The sequence below is a fragment of the Alosa pseudoharengus genome, unplaced genomic scaffold, assembly GCF_046254945.1.
Source record: "Alosa pseudoharengus isolate Yale_2024_CS ecotype anadromous, Long Island Sound unplaced genomic scaffold, YU_APseudo_1.1 YU_APseudo_1.1_scf_5, whole genome shotgun sequence".
Classification (NCBI taxonomy): domain Eukaryota; kingdom Metazoa; phylum Chordata; class Actinopteri; order Clupeiformes; family Clupeidae; genus Alosa; species Alosa pseudoharengus.
The window spans coordinates 23,223,012-23,245,494 of record NW_027468837.1 but is presented as its reverse complement, the minus strand read 5'-3'; the positions used below and the strand labels follow the sequence as shown (position 1 = coordinate 23,245,494).

Genomic DNA, 22,483 nt, shown 5'->3' with positions numbered 1-22,483 from the left:
CCTGTACGTCTAGTATCAAACCATAGAATTTCTATTGGCTGACGTCGTGGACGTCATCCAATCACAGCGCTCTATTTTGTTAGAGAGTCTTAAGGCGGGCTTAACAGGATGATGACAGTCCTACGACGGTGAACAACAAGGAAGGTGGGTGGCTATAGACCTCTCCAGAATATATCCCGCCTCCTAACTTCCGTATCCATCCAACTTCCGGGCGTGGATTGTCTATGGGAAATAACATGGCATTTTGAAAGATCGTACCTGTCAAACTCTGTAGGTGACAAAGTAGAAAAAGCTGCTGGGCAGATTGGCCTACACACTTCTGCCATCTAGTTTCCACTGGATTTTTTGATTTTCGGTGCCGTTTAAGTAGTATAGTCTATAGTATACTACTTAAACGGCACCGACAATCAAAAAATCCAGTGGAAACTATATGGCAGAAGTGTGTAGGCCAATCTGCCCACCAGCTTTTTCAACTTCGCTACCTACAGATGTTTTACTGGTATGATATTTCGAAACGCCATGTTATTTCCCATAGACAATCCACGCCCGGAAGTTGGATGGATACGGAAGTTACGGAGGCGGGACTTATTCTGGAGAGGTCAATGGCGAACGAAGAGCGGTTGTTTGAATCGGCGTTGGCGTCAACTTTGGAGGAGTTGGACTTGTGCTTTTCTTTGAAAGTTGAGCAACACAATGCACTTAAGTCATTCCTTTCGAAGAAGGGTGTATTTGCCGTTTTGCCGACCGGATACGGATATGGTCGTAGCGCTGGCCTATTGCATGCCTAGGCAGTTTGAAAGACAATTCTCTGCCCGCCCCTTGGATTAACGCCCCTGATCCACTAGCACGCGATGCGAACACCGCGACGCAGTGTCCCTATTCATTTCTATGAGAAGCGAATTCCGCACCCGCATAGGATTCTGGGTATGCGGTGCGACGAGTGCTGTGGCAAGTTCAGCAATCCCCAACTTTATGCAAATGAATCCGTGAGGATTCAATAGCAGAGCAATATGCAGAGAAGGTCCATCATCACGTAGCCTAGACAAAACCTAATTTTCCCACCCGCTTCGAACGTTATCAATCGATTGAATGGGCATTATCAATCGTAATCAGCCTCATAGTTATGGGTTAGAAGGGGCCATCTACACCTTCTAGCAGGTTCAGAAGGCTGCTTCATCGATTCACATGGTTGACCACGATACGAACACATTGGGATCCCAGAATCCAATCAGAAACGGAAATTACCCAGCAGGGACGAGCTAAAACGAAGAATTTAAATCGGGAAAGGTGGTGAGATGTGTTAGTGTACGTTTCCTGAAACTGAAATTACTGAGCAGGGACGGGCTAAAACGAAGAATTTAAATCGGGAAAGGTGGTGAGCTCACGTCAGGCCCCACCCCTCCCATTTTGGCTCAGAGCCAGGATTCTGTGAGCGCATCAAAAGTTAATCGAAGTTGCCTACACGAAATTGCGGCGGCTTCCGGTAGTGACAATTGTGCAAAATTAACACCAATGTAGAAGCTTCAAAAATACAATATTGCAAGTAGGCTAGCATATGTCAGCAACATGTTGAAGTTCGTTGAGTTTGAACGAGGATGTAAGCAAGCATACAGAGCAAGGGACAGTGAGCAGGTGGAGAGTGTGAGCCTAGTTGAGGCTACATGATTAGAACTCAGTGGTGGAGCAGGTAGGCTGTGACATGCATGGAGGTATTATGGTGACATGCCATGCTGACTATGATGATTATGATGACTTATTAATTGCGATAATGTAATGATATGGTAGCCTAATGATAACATAGTAAGGCCGTGCTGTGATTATAATAACAAATAGAATTTTCTAAATGAATGATTTGCAAACCTGGACAGCAAAATAGTGTCAAATCGACGTTAATTGTTGGTCAGATTGATCAGTTTCCGTCAGACGCCCAAAATTCAACATTGATGGCATGAGTGGTGGTTGGTCTCTCAAAGTAGAGAAGGGTTCTATCTTGGAAGGGTTATCATGGTAAAGAAGGGCTAAAAGACTGTAGACTGACGGAAATGTAGGTTACAAAACGTCACGTCATGCACAAGCCAACTAAGCTACAGTATATATAACCTACACGACAGGCTACTGGAAGACACTAAAGCTAATTAGTTCATGTATCTGTACTGTTCCAAAATGTACCAGCAATGTAGGTAGGTAGTATAGCCTACAGTAATAACATATTTCCAGCAACAGCCCTGTTTATTTTGTGTTGTTTCAGTTGTCCTACAGTGATAACTGGTATAAATTACATTAATGTCTAAGACAATCTGGGTAATATAACTCTTTACACATAGGCTTCAGTAATTTTTGGTGCTGCTGTCAATTGTAGCCCATTAAATAATTTGAAATGATACTTTGAATTCAAGCAGAAACTCTTCTTTAATAATTGCTTGTTAGCCTACTTGAATATGGAGATCATATGCTCCATGCCTACCTCTGATCAGGCAGAGAGATAACCAATGAGGCCTACATCACTTTCAGTGCTCCATGACAGTTGAAAATATATGCATATTTAAGGGCAATGCAAAGATTTTGTACTTAGGTGTACTTAGGTGTAATTAGGTGTGCCCGACCGATTTGAGGGCCGCTTGGGCCAAATATGCCAGGCAGGGATGGATTACTGCACGGGCCTACCGGGCCCAGGCCCAGGGGCCCAAGGGGTCAGGGGGCCCTGAAGCCCAAGCCTTTGCATGAAATCATTGCCTCAATATCAACACATCAGGATGTACATGTAGGCTATTGAATTTAGGATTGGCCATCCCCAAAATGCACCAGAATACAGGAAATCACATCAAACAAATTAAAACATTTCTGAGGGAGGACCCCCAAACCCCCCTTCCACATATGTGACAATTAGTGGGGGGCCCTTAATACATCTGGGCCCAGGGGCCTGAAAGTTCATAATCCGTCCATGATGCCAGGGCCGATTTTTGGTCCCAGTCCGCCCCTGGGTGTTATGAAGTTATGAAGTTTCTTGGTTGGTTATTTACTAGGCTACCTGCTCTTGCCTTGCTGTTTCCACCCATCTACAAAAGGGAACGCCCATCAAAGCGTCTTCATGGAGGGTAGCGTCGCGATTTGGTACTGCGTCGCGGAGTTCGCATCGCATGCTAGTGGATCACTGCCATAATAACAGCGATAGCCGCCGCATGACCCGAAGAAGGAGACTTACTCCACGGACCATATCTTTGATTAGAGCAGAGTTGGATGCGCATGGGATCGATTGCCCTCATTCTGCAAGGAAAGCAGACCTGCTTCACCTTCTCCAACAATCAGTTTATCTTTCCACTCCTATTAAACCCGAGCAACCGAGCACCAGCGCCGCAGCGCGGAGCTCCGTTCCTCCAGCGTCTCCCCCTCTGTTCATGCAACATGTTTTTTCAACTCAGCAAGTTATGGCAGCCCGCGTGCAGCCCTCTACCTTGCCTGGCGGAATCCTACACAACTCCTGCATGCGCAGTTGACTCCTGCACGATCGCCAAACATGCTTTTCTATTATGCTATTATATACTTTGCAAATTACGGAATGTGAACTATACAGTATAAAGGTGATCTTATTTTCTGTTCCTATCCCAGCCAATCATCTGTTTCCTAAAGAATTTGTTCTCGGTGGAGTATATCTTATTGCCATTATATTCATCAAGTTTCCTGTCAGCTTCATTTAGTTTCAGAATGCATGCCAACTGGGCTTGGCTTTTTAGACAGGTGATATTTTTGAGATCCTAGCGGCATTTTTTGCTTTCTAGAGGCATTTTTTAGTAAAAGTTGGGAACAGGACTTTTTAACATAATTAAGGTGTGCTGAATCCAACTAGCCCTGTTCCCAAGCTGAATTTTGAGTTTATGACCATCGAATTAGCATAAACAAAATGGTTGCCAAAATGCCGATTTTGGGCACTTTCATTGGGCGGATGTCATTATACCATGTAAATTAATTCATATTGTTCACAGAAATCTTCCTTGGCCAATAGATCAAGGATACAGGCTGTGAAAAAAAGAAAAAAAATCTAGTATTATGCCCATGTTAATTACCTGAAAAAACCTTTGAAAAATGTAATTGTTAAAATTTTATAACTGAGCAGGCACACGGTATTTGACAAATGAGACTTACGTTTTTTGAGGGTCAAGAAAGATGTGTAGTGATGAAATGTAAAGTTTAAAATTGTGGCCTGGTTAGGTCTTCGGGCTTGAAACCCGATCCCCGACCAGTAGGAAAAATGTGGGTGGTGGAAAGGTTGAGCACTAGTCTCCCATGCCCACATCCACGGCTGAAGTGCCCTTGAGCAAGGCACCTAACCCCTCACTGCTCCCCGAGCGTCACTGTAGCAAGGCAGCTGCTCCAGGTTAATGTGTGCTTCAATTTGTGACCTGTGTGTTCACTAATTCACGGATGGGATACATGCAGAGACCAAATTCCTTGTATACCCAAGTATACTTGGCCATAAAACCTGATTTACATTACATTTACATAATTGAAGCGAATTGGGTTGGTAATGTATGTAGTCTCGGAGTAAGTTACAAAGGCCTTCACCCATTTCGGTAAAACTTTACGGTAAGGGTACTTTAATTAATTCATGATTTATGTATTACTTCATTCATTAATATCTAATTAATCATCAGGAATTTACTGAGTTCATAGTAGTTCACATAGTTTACATAGTTCATAGTAGACCTCATACATGAACACATTACTAAAGTATTAGGTACGGTGGGCACATCATTATGAATTATGATGTATTAACCATGATCATGACTTTATTTTTCTGCCAAAAATGTGGTCATCACTGCTCAAATTCTGATTTGAACATAACTTTGGAGTTCTCTAAACACATGTCATTATTCACTAATTTATTTGAGGGGCCACATACATGATGAATGCATGAGCAATTATCCTAAAATTCATGTAATCATGATGATCATGCTTAAGAAATCATAAATCATAATGATATACCCATCACACCTAATGCTTTAGTTGATGTGTTGTTCATACATGAGAAAAAGTCCGCTTCAACCAGGGTTTTCTGCTCCCACTTGTTTTTATTTTTCCGTGACGTTTCGGGTAATCACCCTTCTTCAGACGTTTGGTCAGACATTTGGATGTGCGGACTTTAAAACTTGCTCTTTGTTCATACATGAGGTCATCATGAATGAGAGTATATGAATTCATGTCAATTCCTGACGATTCATAGGATATAAAGGAATGAAGTAATGCATAAATCATGAATTAATTCATGCATGAATTCATGATAATTCATGTACCTTTACCATAAAGTGTTACCCATATTTCTTCATAACATTTGTGTTAGTAAAATGATTGCATGTCCTGTGAATTAATAGCTAGATGAATAACTTTATAACTAGTGCAAGTTCAAGTTTAAGTTACTTTATTTGTACCCAGAGGTAGATTTTGTTTGCAGTATAGAATGCTTCAAGAGAATTTGCAGGAGCAAACAGGAGCACAGAGGATGCCATCTTTACGGCAATTCACTCTGCCCTGTCCCTCCTTGACAATAGCAACACCTATGTGAGAATGCTGTTCATTGACTTCAGTTCAGCATTCAACACCATTATCCCCTCCAAACTGATCACCAAACTCAGTGAACTGGACATCAATACCTCCCTCCCTGAAACTAGATTCTGGACCGCAGTCTGTTAGATTAGATAACCTCACCCACTCAACCCTCACCCTGAACACGGGTGTGTGCTGAGCCCTCCTTTACTCCCTCTTCACCTACAACTGCATACCTGTACATGGCTCTAACACCATTGTCAAGTTTGCAGACAACACTACGGTGATTGCTCTCATCAGCAACAATAATGAGACAGCCTGCAGGGAGGAGGTCCAGCACCTAACATCGCGGAGCACCGACAACAACCTGGCTCTCAACACCAAAGGACCAAAGACCTCATTGTGGACTTCAGGAAGTCAAAAGCTAGCACACAAAGCCACATCCTCATCAACAGGACTGAGGTGGAGCATGTCACCAGTTCATGTTTCTGGGTGTCCACATCTCTGTGGACCTCTCTTGGACCCTCAACACCTCTACCTTGAGCCAAGAAGGCTCACCAGCATCTCTTCTTCCTGAGGAGACTAAAGAACACAACCTCTCTCCTCAGATCCTGGTGAACTTCAAAACCTCTACCGCTGCACCATTGAGAGCATCCTCACCAACTGTGTCACAGTATGGTATGGCAACTGCTCTGCCTCCGACTGGAAAGGACGGCAGAGGATGGTGAAAACTGCTCAGCGCATCACTGGTTCCTCACACCCCCCCATCAACGCCCCCCCCCCTTCTTTTTCTTAGGAAAAAGAATGAAACAATTTGGGACAACATAGGCCAAGTTATACCATGGGGCAGTGGGGAGTTACTTTCAGTTTCCGTTTTGATGTTTCCGTTTGAAATTGTGCTCCCGCGAGAACTCTGGATTTCCACGGTATAAATATACAGAAATGTATGTGGAATGCAGGGTTGTGTTTTATGTACAAGTAAAACACACAGCGTGAGATATTTGGCTCCTTGTGAGAAACTAATACCAAAGTCCTTTTAGGCAGGTCCCTCCACTCAGCGGCCATATTGCAACGCTTTTTGGGCACTCGTCTGGCATCCTATTCGGCAGAAATGCGCGTGCGCAAGGCTTCACGACACCAATCTTGCTCCAGCGGCGAGTTCACAACACATGATTGGCACGAAGTCTTCACACCATATGATTGGCTCAATGTATTCACTTCACACCACATGATTGGCTCAATGTATTCACATGTCGACGTTTTGCCAAGGAAGGGGTGGGATATGTGTAGACAACGGCCGTTACAAACTAACCCCATGCATTTCTGTGGAGGATTTTTTGAGTACTGTGTCTCCTCGTTAGAAAGTCTCTGCTAATACAGATAGAAATTATTTGTAGTAAAGCAACAGCTCTTCGAAACGTAGGTAAATTACCCTTTTTAGTATTGTGATTGTGTAATGCTTTGTTTACCAACTGTCGATAAATGCTCCATTGGTTTGAATATTGATAGTAAAATCTGCTGAGGTGGGAGGCTTGGTTGCCAGGAAGTTTTACGTAATATGTTGCAAAATATTCATATTTTAAGCACAATGGTATAATTACCCTTTTGTTTATTTGAATATGATTATTAGTTCATTAATTTGTATTTTCAGCTTTTGAGCTTGTGAATATGTTTGGTGAATTGTGGATATAGACTTGTGATGACCATGATTTCATCAAGAATTTCAGTAGAGTAAGTATGGGTACAGACATCCAGGCCTCATGTCTCTGCTTACTTTGTTAAACTATTTTTACTTTCTGCAATAACACTTTAATAATGCAATTTTAAGAAAATCAAGGCGCATCCTTTGTCAATGAAACATTTATTAGTTGAAAGATGATGCAATAGTGCCTAAATGTGACTGGACTGATAACTTTTTAAGCTTTTTAAGCTTAACAAAACAAGCTTTTCATAGGCGGTAGGTGTATTTCACTCTGTCCTCCCATCCCAACCAATTATCTGTTCCTTCTCCAGTGTGTTGGCGCTGGTGTACATCTGTTGGCTGTTGTAACTGTCCAGGTTCCTGTCGGCTTTCTCGTTCTGCTGCAGGATCCAGGCCAGCTGGGCACGGCTCTTCTCCTCCCTCTCTCTGGCCTTTCTCTCCTCCTTCTTTCTCTTCCGTTCTGCTTCCCATTGAAGCCACTTGGACTCCATATCCTGCCGTCTGGCCTCTGCCTTCAGGAGCTGGATTCGTTTCTCCTGCTCTCGCTCAGCGCGGGTGCAGATCCTACCCAGCCCCAGCGATGCAAGAGTAAACCCTGAAAAAAAAATCATAATTATCCATTATTGACAGACATATCTTTAATAAAACAAATATATGGGTATACAGCTCACAGTTACCCTGGAATAATCAGATATTAACATACATTACTTTAAATAATTGAATTATGTAGGTTGAAATTTTGCAGCTTGCCTGAGACATATGTTTCTTGGCCCTCATGCTTTTCCCTCTGCATTGTTCTGACTATCTTTCTTTGATATCGCTCTTTCAATTTGTCATTGACCCATCCAATAATTCTTCTCCTCACACTCCTATCTCTATCAGAAAACTGAAAACTACTCTGAAAACGGACTTCATCCTCCCCAGAGATCATGCTGCACTCGCTTCTCTCCTCTGGGTCTGTCAGGGAGAGGATGTCATTCTCAAGTTTGTCCCAGTCCACTTCTTGTTGTCTGTCTGTCTGACTGTCTGTCTGACTGTCTGTCTGTTCTCCCTCCTGGCTTTGTGAGTCTGTTTCACTTTCCTCTGAGAGATTGTGTTTTTTGGCCTCCTGGTGCCTCTCGGTTTCCACCTCTTCGTTAAGCTCCGTCAAACTATGTTCCTCTCTAAGCAGCCACAGGTTTCTCCTGTACATCTGTAGACTGTCCGTAGAGTCTGTTTCGCTCTCCACCTCCTGTTGATGAGCTTCTGTGTTGTCCTCCACCTCTCTACATCTGTCCTCTTCTTGCTCTGGCTTATTTAGCATCTTTCTCATCTCTTCCAATCCACTGGTATCTCTCTCCTCCCTGCATCCCTGCTTTCGCACCCAGTTTGGGTTATTTTCTCTCAATCTCTCCTCTCTCAGATCCGATACTTTAGTTCCCTTATTTCCATCAGACTCTTCCCGTTGCCTTCTCACCTTGTTTAGCTCTGCCTCAGTTCTTTGCCTGCCATTGCCCTCACCGTTGGTTTCTTTCACACGTCCCCTGAGCTGTCTTTCTGTCTTCTCCTGTTGGTTGTCTAACCATGTTGCCTTTTCCAGCCATTGGGTCAGAGTCTCACTTTGGCCTTCTGTCTCACCAAATGTTTTCATGTCTCTTTTTGATTCATTTGGTCTCTGCCTCTTTTTCTGTTGCTTCATCTCATTGTGTTGCTCCATTTCCTTCTGTCTCATTCTTTGGATCACCAGTTCTTCCAGACGTTCTTTTTCTCTCTGTCGTTCCTCTTTCTCCACTTTGCTCAGTCTCTCTCTGTCTCTCTCATCTCTCTCCAGGTATTTTATTTGTTCCAACTCCTTCTGCCGCTGCCTGTTTCCCCCCTGCATTTTCGGTTGCTTCACCTTCTCTTGTGTTCCGGACTGATCAGGTTCTTCAGGTGACAATTTCTCAGTTTCCTTCAAGCTGCTGCTAGTCATCTGTTTCAACTGATGCGTTTCTCCCTCTTCCTTACACTGCGACCCTAGTAGATGCTCTATTTCTGTGGTGTCTTCAATTTCCAGGTCTTGCACCTCTAGATCATGTTTATGTCTTCTTATGTCTGATTGCTTCTCTCTACCCCTCTGTCTTATCACTCCTTGACCTCTTCCCTCTGTAGGATGCTGTGTCTCATGGTCTTGTCGTCTCTCTGACACCCTCTTTTGTTGCCTCAATCCCCCAGTCACCGTCTGTAAGATATGAAAAAGTCAAGAGTAAATACAGGTTCAAAACTTGATTCTATTTGTCACTCCCTCTAAAGACAATCATTCGCCTTATTCACCCAGCGACCAGAAAGAGCCTACAGGGTACACTTGCCATCACACTTCAGTCCAGCAGATGGTGGTAATGCACTTAGTTTGCAAACTGCAAAAAAAAAAAAAAACTCATTGAAGAAGAAGAAGAAGGTAACTCTGGCAGGCCAGTGCATAGATATTAGAAAGCTAGATACCGCATTGTCCGTCGAGTTCTATTAGGTAGCATCGTAAACGTGGCCGCCATATTGCTGGGGGCAACACCGTTACTGTCTATGGGCAACACTTGCCGGCAATCAGAGACACCTGTTTGATTTCCAGTCAGAGTCACATGTTCCTTCATTGGCCTCCAGTGATTGTTGTCCCCACCAAGATGGCGTCGCTATTTACGTTCGTTCTGGAGCCCAATGCGGTATCTATCTTTCTAATATCTACATGGGCAGTTTGCAAACGGAGTGCATTACCACCATCTGCTGGACTGAAGTGTGATGGTGTACCCTGTAGCCTCGTTCTGGCCGCCTGGTGAATAAGGCGAATACAACAGTAAGGTACGGTTAAACTATTTATTAATTTCTGTTTGGACGATAGGCATTGCAGAATAGTAATGCCCCAGGACATTCCCACTCAGACTGTTTACCGCTCTTGAATTTCCCCTTGAGGATCAATAAAGTATCTATCTATCTATCTATCTATCTAGTAATCACTCCGATGCGACATTAATTCATAATGAGACATTCATTCAAAATGAGAAAATGCTATTGAACACTATTCAAAATTCAAACGTTAAACGTTATTGAGTGAGAAAATTGAGTACATGGAATAGGGTTAATGTTCAGTTTAGCATTTGATGTGTAGACAATTAAGTTGGCTATACAAATTATTGTGTGCAAGAACATAGCCTCTCTCACTGAACTTGGCTCTTGATTGATAGCTTGAGGTGGTCTTTCCAGTAGTGACATTAATATACTAAACCTCAACATATATGTCTACTAAATCTATGTACCAGTGTCTGTCTCTGTATCAACATTGTTATTTGATTCTGTCTGTGTCATTTTTTTTGTGTTCTTCAAGTGTAATTTGACATTGTGTCTGTTTTATTTTCTCCTCTCCTTACCTTTTCCTTAACATAGTTGAAGATTCTCTTCTGATCACCTGTCAGAGCCTGTGTTTTTTTGCTCCTATCAGCAGTTGGGAAGGCATAGGTGGCACTGTCATCAGAGTCGCTGTCGTCATCATTCCAAGCAACTCTCCTCGGATTTGCTGGGTTGAGTTTTACGAGATCCTTTGATGATCTGCAAGTGTTGCTGCCCATAACTTCAGGCCTTGCTTCTTGGACCGTGATTTGGTCCTGAATCCAGTATCGAAGCTCCTGAAACCCACTGTCTTCCATCTTTCTCCTGCCCCTGAAAGTTTGTATGAAAAATAGAGCAATTTTGTTGCATCCATTTCCTGCACATTTTCAGTGTAGCATATTAGATAAGCCAAACCTGATTGGCTTACCCATGTTTATTTATCCATACAGTTTTTTTACATTATTTGTGGCATGTCATTTACTTTGAGTACTTTTACATATCACATTGTATAAGTGTAGTTCTAAGTTATACCTGAGGGGGTCCTCTGAAGAGTAGCCCTATTCAACTTCTGTCAGCTTACTTAGCTGCTTTATTATTTACATCTAAAATATTACGTGTTCAAAAAATGACACAAATGGACTAGTTAACCATTGTAACCATGGTCACCTTTTGTATAGAAAATAATCAGATTCTATTTCTATGGTGATACTGCAGGCTTGGTCTGGAATGTTCAGATGATTCTAGAGTGCTGCAACTGTTAAAATAAATCTAATGTGTTATTACTGAAGCATGTGACGTCCACAGAAATTATGTGTTGTAATGTAGGCTCATGTCTCTGGTAGCATAATGCCTGTAATTCAGAAAATGTCATCATGGCATCAGTATCACTACTACTGCACAAAGGTGGATGAAGTAGCCTACACAATTCCTTCACTTAAGTGAAAGTATAGATACACCATGTCAAATATTACTCCAATACAAGTGAAATAATGTAATATAAGGGTATGTTGCAGTAGTAGTGATACTGATAACATGATGACATTTTCAGAATTACAGGTATTATGTTACCAGAGTGGCCTGCGAATAATAGTAATTTAGAAAATGTCATCTTGTTATCAGTATCACTACTACTGCAACATACCCTTACTTTATTATAACATTATACAATATTATATTATATTTTATTATACGGCTCTTTACAATGCTAGTAGAACGCTCCATTGACTTGAATGGGATTTCTAGCGGTAAGATATTAATATATTCATGTAATTACCGCTGCAAACATATAATTACTCACTACGCAAGGACTGGAACTTCATTCAAACGTGAAAGCAGACGGTTGATCAGCTGTGTTCTAAAGAATGTTTGATTCAAGTTCAGCAGCGTGTGTTGTTGCGAACTATTTGTTTCTCAGCCACGATGAACGGTAAAAAATAGGCTAGGTTATGTAGGCTAAAGTGATATCGTGGGGAGTTTATTATTTCGTTTTGGCAAGTAGCCGTATAATAAGCGGGATAATGTATAGAACGCCGGTCATTACTATGAAAATAAGTCCCTTCAGGGCGGAACAAGACCCCTCCGCTGCGCGTCGGGGTCCTGTTCGCCCTGTCGGGACTTATTTTCCCAGTAATGACCGGCGTTCTATACATTATCCCTTACATATTATATTATATTATATTATATATATATATAAGGTAAATATTCACATAACAAATCGGTTAACATAATTCCAGATTGTTGCTCTATAAATTCCCTCATGACAATAGACCACCAATTAACACGGTAAATGGAAATACCATCTTTACTCAGAGGGCCTGTGAAACATCTATACGGCATTACTTTTGAATGAAGATATTGTAAAAATACATTTGTGCAGTTGAACGAACGCATGCTGTTAAATTAATGAATGCTATCCTTTTATACAGTACCTATAGCCATGATCTTACATTAAGTATATGTCTGATAAGTGATTCCTTGACAGTGCTGTGAAGAAGGTGCCTCTCTTTGAACTCATTTAATTGACACAGCTGAAGTTTACTGTTTTAAGCTTTTAATAATGAAATATGAAATACATTTAAGTGTAAGTATAAGTATATATACTCTTTTGATCCTGTGAGGGAAATTTGGTCTCTGCATTTATCCCAATCCGTGAATTAGTGACACACACACACAGCATACAGTGAGGTGAAGCACACACTAATCCTGGCGCAGTGAGCTGCCTGCATCAACAGCGGTGCTCGGGGAGCAGTGAGGGGTTAGGTGCCTTGCTCAAGGGCACTTTAGCTGTGCCTACTGGTCGGGGTTCGAACCGGCAACCCTCGGGTTACAGGTCCGAAGTGCTAACCAGTAGGCCACGACTGCCCCCCATTTCATGTACATCTGTCAAACATATAGTTATATAAATGGTCTTTTATGTAATAGTAGTAAAATATATATGCATATGTCACATGTGTATCATTGAGCCGGTTCTTCTTGAGGAGATGTCATGGTCCCTTCCACATGACAGAACCAGATGACTGATGTGAGCAGGCAGAGGACGCCTTTATGCTCAGGCCCGTTTAGATGGACATAAAGATTCTCCTTAAACTGATATACTAAATACATTTCAAATGTGTGGTTTATGCCTTTAAATGAACATGCGTTCATTCTAACATGAAGTTTTATGAATTCTCTTCATGGGCAGTTCAGTATAATATATTAGCATTTGTCATTCCCTGGATAACTGAGCCGGTTGCTCCTGAGCTGGTGTGATGGTCCCCTCCAGATAGGCCCGGAAGTGGTCTGCTGTGTTCAGCTCCGGCCTTTTCAGTAGCAGGTGGCACTTGGGGAAGAAGTAGGCCGCCAACAGGCCCATGTGGCTGATCAATGTGACTGAGATGTGAGCGATGGACTTATTCTTGTCGTCCAGGCCCGTGTAGATGGGCACGAAGATCACCCACACCACGCAGTAGGCCAGTGTGGATATGGTGATGTCCCGCGCCATGTTGTACTGGCCAGCCGGCTTCAGGGCCATGAAGGTGCACATGAAGGAGACAAGCGCCAGCACACCTGGGAAACCCAGTGAGATGCCAAAGTTGAGCAGTGGTGTCACAGGGCAGCTGAGGAAGCGCGTCACAAAGTTCACCTCCAGATTCGTGCGGAAGTGCGTCAGGGTTGGGGCCTCCTGGACAAACCAGCCGCACAGCCCTGCCTGGACACCGCTGCATGCTAGCACCACCAGCCAGCTGCCTGGACCGCGAAACGTGTGTAGGTGAGCAGAGATCTTCTCAGGGAACTCGGTGACGTACAAAATCTGGGGAAGAGAAAGTGAGATGTGGTGCCATGATGCTAGTGTGTTGGTACAGAATATCCGGAGAAAATTAAAATGAAATGCCTACCATGAGTTTCACACTAAACAAGTCAAACTGCATTAGAGGGGGATGCACCAAGGTAACAAATAAAAACAAAATTGAAATAAAGGGTGGAGGAAGAATGAAATATACAGTGGTTTGGTTGCTTTGGAAGAGGCAGAAACAAATAAACATCACTCCCATGTTCCAGAGGATCCTTTTTATTTTACTTTCAATTCTCAAAATGGATGTGTTATGTGTTATACTGCTTGGTGCTTGGACCCCTAATAAAACATAAGGTGCTCAGGGTCAAACACTTTGCCCAGGCATCACTCTGCAGTGGATGCTTTTGCTTTCCCTCTCACCTGTAGAGAGGTGGCTAAAATGGTGGACAGTGTCACGGTCGGGAAAATGACATTGAGTGGCAACTGCAGGCGGCACACCAGATCTCCTGGCGTGCCCAGGAAGAGCACGAGGCTGGCAGAGCATCCAATCAGGCAGAGCAGGGACAGGCCACAGAGTGCCCCTCCAGCTGCGTCCACCATAGGAGTGCCCCGGTGGCGCAGGAAGAGCACCCCAACGGCGACCTCACAGACGAGCACCACGACCCCCGCCAGGAACAGGCCCAGGCTCTCGTAGCAGTCCCAGGTGAGGTATGTGTAGGTGGGGTACACGCAGGACTGGCTGCTGGGGGTAGACCACTTATCCGAGGGACACAGGGTGCATTGAATGTCATCTGTGAAGAATGATAAATTTAAGTTTATTCAAAGAAACGCTAGCCCAGGATGCTGAATAGTATTTTATAGGATATCTCCGTTACAAGAATCTGCACAAGAATATCAAATCTCTGCCAAGAAATCCAAATGCAGTATGACATAAATACTTAATTTATTGATCTAAATAGATCTGTGTTGTAGTTTTGATTGCAGATAGGCTAGCCTGGATGCCAGCCGAACTAGACCTGCCCACAACATTTAAGGGTTGGGAATTTCGGTCTGGAATTGTTCCGTTGTAGAGCAACTATGCCTTAACCAGAGCTGTTCGGACCAATCAAATTGAGCTTTGTACAATGATGGACAGATGAGCAACAGTGCCTCGTCGATCACGTCAACTGAGCATGCTTCGGTTGATTTTGTTTGCAACAAAAACACTGCTAGACAGATGGCTTCTAAGACCCCCGTTTAAACATAGGAAAAATGCATATATTTCATGTGGTTCAATGTATATATTTCATGCATATATTTCATGAGGTTTTACAGTATCACTCTATCACACAATGATTATTTCTGAAGACTGCGATGTCAGGCTAGAAATAGGCCACAAGTACTATATTTCCATGTTAACAATTCGCTATTTCACTGAGCTACCTACTTCTTGGATAACATGCATATATCTGTGATATCCTAACAGCAGTCTTTCTCTCATTTAACCAGGGTAGTTGTTCAACAACCTTTTGACAAATGCACCCCAGGAACAGAACAAGCCAAATAGCCCCTAATTGTCCAACACAAGCCCTTTTAATTTAAGCAGACAGACACACCGGTATGGTTCTGGAATGTTCCCTCTTCGCATGGGATGCAGTCAAAGCAGCAAGAGTGGAAGCCTTTCACACGCCGGACCTCTCCCTTACCACAGTCGGCAGAGCAGGTGGACTGGGGGACCTGTGACAGAAAGACTTGGATTTACTTTCAAATACTATGTTTTTCTCACTGATTTTCTGTCTCTCCCTTCATTATTCTCTTTCTCTCTTCCTCTGGCTGTCATCAATCTGACACATCTGAAAAGTTTAAGTAGGCCTAGGGCCTAAGGGATAATGTATAGCCTAGAACAAAAATAAGTCCCGACAGGACGAACCAGACTTATTTTCCGATAAAGCAGAAAAAGTAATATACATATAAAAAAGGTAATATACATTTTAAAAAAACCCCACTGTACAATAGAGACAGTAGAAGATAAACATGATACTAAAATACTAAATATACTATATAATCTAAATCCGATATCAACATAGTGTGCTTAAGGATGATCAGGCATGACAGGGCAGGGACTGAGCCTGTAATTCAGTGTGTAGATGAGGATGATCACTTCCTTGTCAAAGGAACTTGCCAAAACAAAAAAATAAACTCCACATGATATACCTCTTTACATTTTTATTTTGGCTTTTGCTGAGAAACAAATAGTTCGCAACACACGCTGGACGTGAATCAAACATTCTTTAGAACAAAGCTGATCAACAGTCTGCTTTCAAGGTCCAATGCAAGAAGTGACCTGATTAATTGCAGAATGATATGAAAGACGAATTAGAAGCACAAAACCCATTTTCCTTGACAGCGGTCTGTTATCGAGGAATAGCAGACCACCGAACGTTGGGAAGGCCCATTCAACTGAATGGAGCATTCTGCAGCATTATGAAAAGCTGTGTAATAAGATAATCGTTATGGTCTCATTAGAGTTTGACTGTATTCCATGTTCTTACCTTATTAGAGACTGTGTGCCACTCAATGAGTGTGCTGTTGATGGACAGGTTCAAATAGAAATGTCCAATCTCTCTAAACTTTACTTGAGACATTTCCCAGGTCCACACCAGCAGATCGTAGCCCATGCTGGGGTTCCCTTCGTCATCAAACTCAAAATGAGTTCCATTTATGTCTAAGGACACATTCTTCAACTTCTCTAGCAACTGAAGGGGGTAAGAATACAATATAATGAAATTAATTTTGATTAAAAGTGCAGATAAATAATAATTAGTTAAAAACTGTAGAATTTAGTTTTTATTGAAGTTTTTTTGGGAAGAACAATGTGATTAAACCGTGTAACAGCTCACAAATCCCTGTACTAGAAAATAAAATCCTAATGAATGGCGATGTAAATACAGCATAGCATATCACTTTGCTCAGTATCTAAAACCAGTCTACAGTTCCCTATTTTTTTAATTATTTCATTAAAGGGAAACTTGGCAGGATTTCCCCCTCTGCTGGAGAAATTGTGCATTATGCTATTTCAAACTGTGGGAAAAGGTAACGATAAAGCACATGGATTTGTTTACAAGCTAGCGAACGGTTAGCATAAGTTTGGCAGAACTATGTGGATGTTACAAGGTAAGAAACACGACTTAAAACGAGTTTCTTGTTTCTCACTTCTCTTTCCGGGACGGTAAGTCTCAATGTTGCAAGGTTGGTTTTCCGCCTGGGGACGCTAGGCGCAGCGGGGAAAGTCACCATTTTCACAGGTCATTTAACTATCCAAATGATTTCTAAACGGGTTTATTACGTTGAAATAGTTGCCAAGTTCTCCTTTAAAGGATTTGTAAATTGTAGCTTTGGTCCATATTTGACTATTATTGCTTAGTTCTTACTGTGGACAGACACTGTTGTTACGTTCAACACACATTACGCTATGGTGTGCAAAGTCTATTTGCTAAGTGAGTATAAAATAAAATACACCAGCTTCAGAGAATACCTGCCATGGGTAGATTTTGTAGCTGGACTGCTGTGGACAGATGGTGGCGTTGCAGCCCAGCAGGCTGTGCAGAGCCTGAGCTACACTATAGACGGCTGCGTACACACTGAAGGCGTTTCTCTGCAGCAGAGTGCCATTCACCAGGCTCATGTTGTCAGGGGACAGGTACCAGCACGCTGGGCACGGGTTGTGCATGGAGGGGATGTCCAAAGTGGGGTCATGGGAGGACTGGTTGAGCCTCTGCTGTTGGATCTGGGAGAAGAGAGCCTGAAAGTAGGGGTCCAACAGGACCAGTGGGGGGCTCATGTCGGCGAAGGCCAGGATGGTGCCCACCTTGTCGATGTCGGGCAGTGTGCTGATGTCATTATGCAGTGCCCAGGCAGTGCTGCCTACCCACACTGACGTCATGTTCCGGAGGATCACCTGTATGTGTGAAGAACAGTTAAACAGGAATGCCAAATCATTGCCATATACAGAATTACAGAGAGAACATGGCACCCTAAATAATAAACTTTTCATTCTAATTTGTAATGATATTAATCATAAATTAGTACTGTAGCAGTTTACCTGAAGAGTTTAAACTATTTAAAGAACCCTTCTTGGGGTATAACGCTCATGAATTGACCCATTCAGATTCTTACGTGAGTTGTTGTTTCCTGTTTCTACACTGAATGAGTACTCCTGAGTTGGCATATTTTAAAGGATTTTCCGCACCACAATGGAATTAGATTGTCCATCATGCCCTACTCCCTGCAGCTCCCCAAGACTGACCTCTTTGAAGAACTTGGCGGCAGGCTGAGCAAGAGAGAAGAGCACCACCACCCCGACCTTGGTCTCGTTCACGCTCTCCAGGATGTCCTTGATGGTGGGGACAGGGTCGCTGTAGATGGGAATGAGTCCCTCGTAGGCCACGCAGATGTCTTCCTTCGACGCCAGAGCGGAGAACTGCCGCTGGCCCTGCCGTCCATACTCGTCCTCGCTGGCCACCACCGCCACCCAGTTCCACCCAAACTTCTTCAGCAGCTCCACCATGGCCACCACTTGCCATTTGTCTGTGGGCACGGTGCGCATGAAGGAGGGGTACAGCTGTTTATCGCTGAACTTGTCGCTCGTGGAACCATAGCTGATCTGATCAAAGTGAAGGAAATTATAATGATGACACTTAGAGCTCAAGTTTCACACTGTTTTCACCTGCACTGTTTGCACTGTGTGTGTGTGTATGTGTCTGTGTGTGGACGCGCACAGTATCTCTGGGTTTGGGTTTGGTGTATAACAACTAAGACGTCATCGTCAACCAACCTGTGGCATCAGGAAGAACCCAAGCAACTTGCCGACAACCGAGGACATTTCCGAGGTTAATGGGCCGATGACAGCCACAGCCCGTGTGGCGTAGTCTGTGTAGTTGCACTGGACGGCCACCTCCTCTGTGGTGCCATTGCTGAGGAAGAGTAGGGTTGGCTTCATGATCACAGCTGGCTGTTGGCATGTGTCGTAGGTCTCGAAGCCCAGCCTCACCCCCGGGAGGACATTGGGGTCAGCGTTTATGTTGTCCACCGAGAACTTCATCACCAGGGACAGACCCAGGCCAAGGCTGTTGATCCTGATAAACACACACAATAATTTACACTCTAGTTTTGAGTACATTTACCATCATTTATATGACTTTACTATCACATGTCATCTTTAACTGAAGCTTATCATTAAGCATTAATCAATGATATAAATGTCTTGTATGTTTTGTATGATATTGAAGAAGAGATACAGTTTCATAAATTACCATGACAATAGGAAGACAAGTATGATTATCTGGTCTTTGTGGAAAGAAAGTGAAACATTGTAGCCTTGAAGGCAAGTTGGCCGAGTGACTTGAGATGTTGAGATGGTGTTTTACCTGTTACACTGTATGTCACTAGGCTCCTCTCGTTGGCTCAGATTGCTGGTGAGCTCATTGATAGGAAAGAGTCCTCCGAGCATTATGTCTCCTCGAGATCTGAAAAGATCTGTGCCGATGTTCTGTAGCCAGTTAGCTGACCCCATATGAAGAAAATACATACGACTAAATATTAGATACACAATGGATGTTTTTTTGAAGCATAATATCTCCATTATAAATATGTGATGTAAAATTGGAGCATCCAAAGCATTTGCTTTATACTTTATACTGTACTGTATTCATTGTGCATTTCCTTACCACTGCCCAGTGAACACAAACAGCAAAGCAACAGCACATGGTTCTGCCCTGGCATCCTAGATGTAATAGAGATGGAAATAACTATCGGATGACATAACAGCACAGCACAAAAATAACTCTGTTCTGCTGTTGTGTACAAAACAAAATAAATACAAACTACTGTATCAACATGCTTTGTGAGAACAGTCTTAAGCATAACTGTGCCATTGGTCGTTGGAATTAGGCACATTTTCTCTCAATCATTTGGTTAAATGGCATAAAACCCTACTAAAGTGGTCATTGGCTATTAAAAATTTCCCACAGAATCGGCATGAACTAACCTGCAGGGGACTCACAGGTGTGGAGATCGATGGCAGATGTGAGTTCTCTAGGATTCCCCAGTGAAATGAACCAGTGATGTTTTCAGCAGTTGATACCTCTCAGCAGAGACCTGCAGGATCTGCCTGGATGTTTCTTCTGTGCAATGTTAGGTGTAGGCAAATCAGCATGTGTAATGAGACACGAGATAAATTCAAGAGTTCATGGAAATCAGGCTTCCTCTGCCACACCCCCACCTTTTCATTGTGGTATATGTTAGGCTACAGCGTGTTGACCTCAATGTAGCATACCTTCGGGAGAAAATGAGAGGCAAATGGCTGAGAAAAAATATTTAAACTTTAAGTATTAAGTTTTACATTTGCATTACATCATATAATTTTATGTTGTTTTTTTATAGTGTTGTGTTGTGCTGTATTGTTTTCTGTTCAGTGTTTTGTTGCATTTTCTTATATAGGTCGTGTTGTATTGTGTTCAATGTGTTGTAAATGTCCTTTGTTTTTTGTGAATGTCTTATTTGGATGTTCAGTGCTTTCTACGAACTATGCTAGTTTTAGTGTGGTGTGGTGTGGTGTGGTGTGGTACTCTGTATGTAGGTACATAACAGCAGTATGAGACAAGGGACAATTATGTCATTCTGCACTGCCTCGCCTTACGTGCCTGGGCCCTTGGCTGGCAGTGTATTTGCATAGGATTTGCCAGCATCTGCTTCTCAGGAAGACCATTTATGATGGCAAAACCACCAGAGCTTATTTGCACACCTTGGTACCACAGTGTGACACAATTGAACCCAGCAAGTGGGGTCCATGGATTGCTTGATTTAAATATGTTTACTTTTCTCTTCTGCTTCAACCTGCATTAATAAAGGTTGATGTGACATATTTCTGTTTTGCTTTGTGTCATTTGCATTATACATTTGTTGTGGTCAACAGGGGTTTTGCATGTAAGACTTAGAAGATACTTGATAGGAACTGTCAAATATATTGGTAATGCTACTTTGAATGATATTTTGAATAGTTCAGTATCATTGTTCATTCATGTGCACAGTAAACCCTAATATGTGTCTTTGCAAAACATGGAAAAATACACACTGAGCTTTGTTTCTCTAGTTTCTGCATCTTTAGCACTAGTAGTATCTTTAGTACATTTAGTAAATTTACACACATTCATGAGTGGTAGAATTGTTATTGTTGCTGGTGCCTATAATTTATGTAAGTGACATATCATAATCATAACAACAACAACAACAACACTACATCAAAATCAAAATCATAATGTAACACCATATCTAATCTGAAGAATGCTATGTCTAATTACAAAAGACCTGCTAAGAGTTTTTAGCTATGGCCATAATTTGTTTTGAAAATGTTGGCTGACACTTTAATATCCAGATGCAATAATGGCTCACTAACTAAAGAGTCTCCAGCTGATACAAACTGCCATCACTTGCACACTTACTAAAACATATGGACAGATGTACTGTTATACTTGTTACTCTTTTCTAGCTCATTGTCTGTCAGAAGTAGAATTGAAAAAAAAAGCCCTGAATGGCCTAGCTCTGGGCTACCTCAGGAACTGACTGATCTCTGTGCTTGTCAGCAACTTTTCAATCTCAAAAGTCTTTTGATTCTAAGACTGTCAAATACAACCCCAAATCAGAAAAAGTTGGGACGTTGTGGAAAATATGACTAAAAACAGAATGTAATAATCTGCAAATCTCGTAAACTCATATCTTGTTGCAAAAAGGACAGAGAAATCATGTCAAATATTGAAAATGACAAATTTGACTACTTTATGGAAAATATGTGTTAATTTTGAATTTGATACCAGTAACATGTTTTAAAAAAAGTTGGGACGAGGGTAGTAAAATGCAGGAAAAGTTGTGTAGTGATAAAGAAAAAAAAGGAGGAATGTTTTACAAGTAGGGTAACTGGCAACACAATTGGGTAGCCTATAAAAAAGAGCATCACAGAGAGGGTATCTTAGAAGTAAAGATAGGGCATTCATCACTTTGTGTAAACCTTTCTGCACAAATGATGAAACAATGTAATTCGAATGCTTCTTAACATGAAATTGGATGTCCGTGATCTTTTGGACCTCATGGCACTGCATCAAAGCTAGACCTGTCATTGTATGGGCTCAGAAAATATCTGATAACCTCTGATAACCATAGTCTATGTGCACAGTTTTAATTAAAAAACTGCAGTCAAAATTACCACCGTCTTATCTGGGCCTGAGTTTGTTTAAAATGGACTAAGGTAACATGGAAAAAGGTCCTGTGGTTAGACCAATCAAAATGTGCCATTCTTTTTAGAAATCATGGATTCATCTGGGCTAAAGAGGAGAAGGCCTAAGTATCCAATCCAACTTGTTTTAGTGCTTAGTTCGAAACCCAACATCTATGACGGTGGAGGAACATTAGTACCTACAGCATGGGCATCTTGCACATTTGGCAAAGCACAATCAATTCTGAATGATGCATACAGGTTTGGAGCAACATATACTGCCTTCCAGGCAAAGTCTTTATTAGGGAAGACCTTGAATATTTCAGGAAAACAATGCCAAAATGAATTCTGCACATATTTAAACAGCATTTCTCCATATGAGGAAGAG

General features: G+C 42.2%; 1 protein-coding gene across 1 annotated transcript; it reads right to left on the bottom strand.

The window, feature by feature from the left end:
- Positions 1–12,692: 12,692 nt before the first annotated feature.
- Positions 12,693–20,372, bottom strand: tas1r3 (taste receptor, type 1, member 3). The gene is made up of 10 exons (XM_076267500.1): positions 19,876–20,372; positions 19,556–19,611; positions 19,256–19,391; positions 18,664–18,964; positions 18,136–18,492; positions 17,365–17,787; positions 16,382–16,585; positions 15,446–15,566; positions 14,271–14,641; positions 12,693–13,868 (listed from the first exon to the last, which is right to left on the bottom strand). Exons 2-10 carry the CDS (start codon positions 19,608–19,610, stop codon positions 13,284–13,286), a joined length of 2,553 nt encoding a protein of 850 aa, XP_076123615.1. The 5' UTR covers position 19,611; positions 19,876–20,372; the 3' UTR covers positions 12,693–13,283.
- Positions 20,373–22,483: the final 2,111 nt, after the last annotated feature.

Bases quoted from the DNA above. Each gene is read 5' to 3' on its own strand.
- tas1r3 (XM_076267500.1), bottom strand. From the start codon at position 19,610: ATGCCAGGGCAGAACCATGTGCTGTTGCTTTGCTGTTTGTGTTCACTG. The intron at 19,392-19,555 runs GTAAGGAAATGC...ATATGGGGTCAG, and splicing joins TTTGTGTTCACTGGGCAGTG to CTAACTGGCTACAGAACATC. The intron at 14,642-15,445 runs GTGTGTCTGTCT...CATTCTTCACAG, and splicing joins AACATTCCAGAACCATACCG to ATGACATTCAATGCACCCTG.